The following is a 5,244-nucleotide window of genomic DNA, read 5'->3' on the forward strand; positions in this document are numbered from 1 at the left end:
GCTCTGAGCCCGACCAGGGGCTGCACCTAGGGATTGGGCCTGCCCTCTGCCACCTGGGAGCAAGCCTAAGCCAGCAGGTCATTATCTCCCGAGGGATCCCAGACTGCGAGAGGGCACAGGCCAGGCTGAGGGACCCCCGCCTCCCTCCAGTGCACAAATTTCTGTGCACCAGGCCTCTAGTAATAATAATAAAAAAGTATTCTGTATTTTTAATTTAAAGAGAAGTTACATTGTATTTACATAGTTTTATCCCTATTTTGTTTAAAAAAAGATAAATACAAATGGGAAAAAAGTTTTATATGTGTAAGATTATATATATATGTATATGTGTGTGTATGTGTGTGAGTGTCTACAGTCATTGAACAAGTATATATATGTTTGTCTCTACAGTCACTGAACAAATGTGATGTGTGCCTGACATTATTTCATATGAGGAATTACAGTTCTTTATTCTTCTTTGCACTTCCCCTATTTTCAAAATTCTCCAAAATGAACATTTATTTGTTCAACAAAAAGACAGACGTACTTGATTATACAACTAAGCCTTAAAATACTGATAACCTGAACATTTTCTTTAAAATGCATTTTTGAACAACTGACAAGCATTATTTTGATCAGGTGTTTTAGAAAATTTACAAAAATTATGACACAGTTTTGAAAAGGAAAGTTACATACTCTTCAAAAACTGTGCTTTCCTTTTAAGTATTGTTAATACTATTTTCATACTTGTTAATACTTGTTAATACTATTGGTTGTGCAGGAGGCAATCAATACATGTCTCTCTCTCTCTCTCTCCTCTCTCTCTGTTTGTTCCTCCTTCCCTCCCTCTCTTACTCTAAGATCAATAGAAAAAAAAAATTATCAACAAAAAAAAGTCCTGTGAGTAGCTGTGCTTTTCTTTGGAAAGCCTTTCCAAGCCCAGGTCCCCTTGCCTCTTCCTAGTGGATCACTGTACTCCCGCAAGCAAAGTGCATTTCACTCTATTCTGAAATTGTGTGTTATTTATCATCTGTCATCAAGGTAAAACTGAAAACTTCATAGGAACAGGAAATTTATCTTATTTACTATTATACCCACAGTCCTAGGAATTATAAGCATCCAAGAAACACTGAATGATGAAATCTACTAAATACAAAGTGGATTGAAATATGGTGTGTACTTCTTTATTTACCTTCCCACTCCTTTCAGAAACACCTGATTTGTGTGATTATACATCTGTATAGAGGGACTATTACTTTACATACACCTGGGAGGAAAAGTGGTTGGATGAATCATTTCATTATTTACATATAGAAAAAAAGAGTATTACTTCCTCAGACTAAAAACTTGTAATTTTTCATTCTCAATTCTGTAAGCACAATAATATCTCACCTAGTTGCAATATCTTTATAGTGTCTCTGCAGGCTTTCGTCACCAGCTTGAAATGGCGGTAAAGGGGGTAGCACAAAACTCTTCTTCCAAAAGACACCAGGACTTCATGAACATTAGTCCAAGTCTATGAAGTATCAATTAAATAAGTAAGCATTTCCATATTATACAAACAAAAGTATATCATGAAATACTGTCCATTAAAAATTCAAAGTTTGGCCCTAGCCGTTTTGGCTGAGTGGATAGAGCGTTGGCCTGTGGACTGAAAGGTCCCAGGTTCGATTCCGATCAAGGGCATATGCCTTGGCTGCGGGCACATCCCTGGTAGGAAGTGTGCAGGAGGCAGCTGATCAATGTCTCTCTCCCATCAATGTTTCTCTCTATCCTTCTCCCTTCCTCTCTATAAAAAATCAAAATACATATTAAAAAAAATTTAAAAGTTTGGCCCTAGCTGTTTTGGCTCAGTGGATAGAGCAGGAGTCCTCAAACTATGGTCCGCAAGCCACATGCGGCCCACCGAAAAAATTTATCCGGCCCGCCGGGTGTTTTTGCTGCCGCTGCCTGTTGCTTAGCAGTCGACTAGTTTTTTTTTAAACTATAGTCCGGCCCTCCAACGGTCTGAGGGACAGTGAACTGGCCCCCTGTTTAAAAAGTTTGAGGACTCCTGGAGAGCGTTGGCCTGTGGACCAAAGGGTCCCGGATTCGATTCCGGTCAAGGGCATTGAATCTTGGACCCTTATTATTTACTATTATACCCACAGTCCTAGCATAGTACCTAGAAAAACAAGAATACAAAGTGATTTAAATTTGGCACTTAGCGTGTTTTAGAATATGTACCTCGGTAATAGGCTCCTCCCCGGCCTGGGCTCTGGTCGGGGCTTGTGCAGGAGGCAACCAATCTATGTGTTTCTCTCACATTGATATTTCTCTCTGTCTTTACCTCTCTCTTCCACTCTCCCTTTAAAAAAAAGAAAAAATATCCTCAGGTGAGGATTAAAAAAAAGTTTTTTTAAAGTTTGGATTATAATGAAGCCAAGTAGAGAGAAATATAAAACCATAAAATGAGTTTTTGTACACCTTACAATAAATTATTTAATCTTATTAGTCTTTGTAATTTCCATATTTTATCACACCCACTCTTTAAAAACCACACATATGTAGTAAGAAAGCTTTTTTAAAAAAATATATTTTATTGATTTTTTACAGAGAGGAAGGGAGAGGGATAGAGAGCTAGAAACATCAATGAGAGAGAAACATCGATCAGCTGCCTCCTGCACGCCCCGCACTGGGGATGTGCCTGCAACCAAGGTACATGCCCTTGACCGGAATCGAACCTGGGACCCTTCAGTCCACAGACTGATGCTCTATTCACTGAGCAAAACCAGTTAGGGCAGTAGGAAAGCTTTTAAAAGTCTCTTAAGAATTACAAATGTGAATCTAAAACATATGGGTCTAACCCAGCCATGGGCAAACTACAGCCCGTGGGCCAGATCCGGCCCGTTTGAAATGAATAAAACTAAAAAAAAAAAAAAAAAAAAAAAAAAGACCATACCCTTTTATGTAATGATGTTTACTTTGAATTTATATTAGTTCACACAAACACTCCATCCATGCTTTTGTTCCGGCCCTCCGGTCCAGTTTAAGAACCCATTGTGGCCCTCGAGTCAAAAAGTTTGCCCACCCCTGGAGTCTAATCAAACACACATGCACACAAAAGACCTTTCTCAATAATCTATATTTTATGCTTTCGTCTTTTAGGACCATTCCACAGAGTATAGGTGAAAGGTGTAGAACTTTTTAGTGGTGTGTGTTCAGTCTCTCTCTCTTTTACTTTGGACATGAGTAATACCTGGTATTTACTTCAGTAATTTATTTTTAATCATCAAAGAGAAAATTAATAATTCCTGGAAAAAAGAGTGTTTTATTATAAATAGTATTAAACTGATAACCATTCAAAACTGACTGAAATCACTAGACAAAGGTAATTTTCTACCAAACTGTTTTCAATTGAGGTTCTTCTTTGTTTTTTTGTTTTATTTTGATTGATTTCAGAGAGGAAAGAAGAGGGAGAGATAGAAACATCAATGATGAGAGAAAATCACTGATCGGCCTCCTACATGCCCCCACCAGGGATTGAGGCCACAACTTGGACACGTGCCCTGAGTGGGAATCGAAACACGACCTCCTTGTTCATAGGATGATGCTCAGCCACTGAACTACACTGGCCGGGCTTAAACTGAGTTTTGATAAAAAATGTTACCCATATATAAAACTTAAAATATAAAATTAATACTAAGGGAGCAGCATAATTTCCATGTATATTAACTTTAATGAATGGGAGACCTAATTAAGAATATTGAGCATCTGACAAAGAATAGTTTATATCTAAAAAGAGCTATGGCCCTGACCAGTTTGGCTTAGTGGATAGAGCGTCGGCCTGTGGACTGAAGGGTCCCAGGTTCGATTCCGGTCAAGGGCATGTATCTTGGTTGTGGGCACATCTCCAATAGGGGATGTGCAGGAGGCAGCTGATCGATGTTGCTCTCTCATCGATGTTTCTAACTCTCTATCCCTCTCCCTTCCTCTCTGTAAAAAATCAATAAAATATATTAAAAAAAAAGAGCTATAAACTTTTAAAAAATTCTAGCCAAAAAATGAAATACTTATAAAAGTCTGACAGTTATTACCATGTCTGGCAATTCTAAGTTTTCTCAAAATCTAAAAATTTCAAAATAAAATCATAAATAGGTGATGTTATTCATGTAGCTTTTAATAACTGAACTATAAAATTGATTACCAACTCCATAATGAATGCAATTACTACAAAAACCAGTTTCTCCATTATATGCTGATGGTGGCAATACGTAGAACCTAAATGAAGTCTAGCAAACAGCACTTCTCTATCTTTAATCCTATATAATAAAAGCCTAATATGCTAAGTGTCTGGTTGACCAGGCGGCTGTTCAACCAACCAAAGTGTAATATACTAATGATACTAAGGCTGCTCAACCACTCACTATGATGTGCACTGACCACCAGGAGGCAGACAGTCAACTGGTCACTATGAAGTGCACTGACCACCAAGGAAAAGACGCTCCAATGCGTAGGTTAGCTTGCTGCTGGGGTCTGGCCACTCGGGACTGAGCAAGGTGGGCCAGACATGCTCTGGAGCCCTCCTGCAGTCCCTCCCCAGCTGGCCAACCTCCTGCGTCCCTCTCCAGTCCCGATTGTGCACTGGTGGGGTCCCTCGGCCTGGCCTGCACCCTCTCACAACCTGGGACCCCTTGGGGGGTGTCAGAGAGCCAGTTTCAGCCCGATCCCGCAGGCCAGGCCGAGGGACCCGACTGGTACACGAATTCGTGCACCGGGCCTCTAGTATACACATAAAACCCTGAAGATCTAGCTACAGATTCTGACTCAGTGTATCTGGACTGATGTTATGTGCTGCTAACAAGCTCCCGGCCACAGAGGCTGGCCAAGCTATTGGTCCACGGACCAGATAAAGTTAAGTGTTTCAATTCCTGTTTACAACATACCTTTTACTTCAATCAAATGATGCCATGAGACAAATTTGATTTTACAACTTAAAGTGTACTATACTAGGTGTATCAGTTAATAATGCGGATTTTGTAATCAAAGAAAACACGATCATTTCAAGAGAAACATCGAAAGTGCTTTATTCAAAGTAATGTCCATCACTAGCTATACATTTCCCCCATCTTTCAGGTAATTTGTGGATACCGTCCCAATAGAACTTTTCTTGTTTTGAGGCAAACCATTCAGAGACCTAATTTTCCACTTCTTTGTATGTTTTGAAGTGCTGCTCAGAAAGTGCGTGTGACATCAATCAGAACAAGTGGTAATCTGAAAGAGCAA

General features: G+C 39.5%; 1 protein-coding gene across 1 annotated transcript in view; it reads right to left on the reverse strand.

Annotated features, from left to right (window-relative positions):
- The window catches only part of SHQ1 (SHQ1, H/ACA ribonucleoprotein assembly factor), a 121,062-nt gene that overhangs the window by 16,698 nt on the left and 99,120 nt on the right, over positions 1 to 5,244 (reverse strand). The window contains exon 10 of the mRNA XM_015565067.1: positions 1,372 to 1,495. Coding sequence (XP_015420553.1) covers positions 1,372 to 1,495 — 124 coding nt within the window. The remainder of the gene's footprint in view (positions 1 to 1,371; positions 1,496 to 5,244) is intronic.

This window comes from Myotis davidii, unplaced genomic scaffold (genome assembly GCF_000327345.1).
Source record: "Myotis davidii unplaced genomic scaffold, ASM32734v1 scaffold630, whole genome shotgun sequence".
In the NCBI taxonomy this organism is placed as follows: domain Eukaryota; kingdom Metazoa; phylum Chordata; class Mammalia; order Chiroptera; family Vespertilionidae; genus Myotis; species Myotis davidii.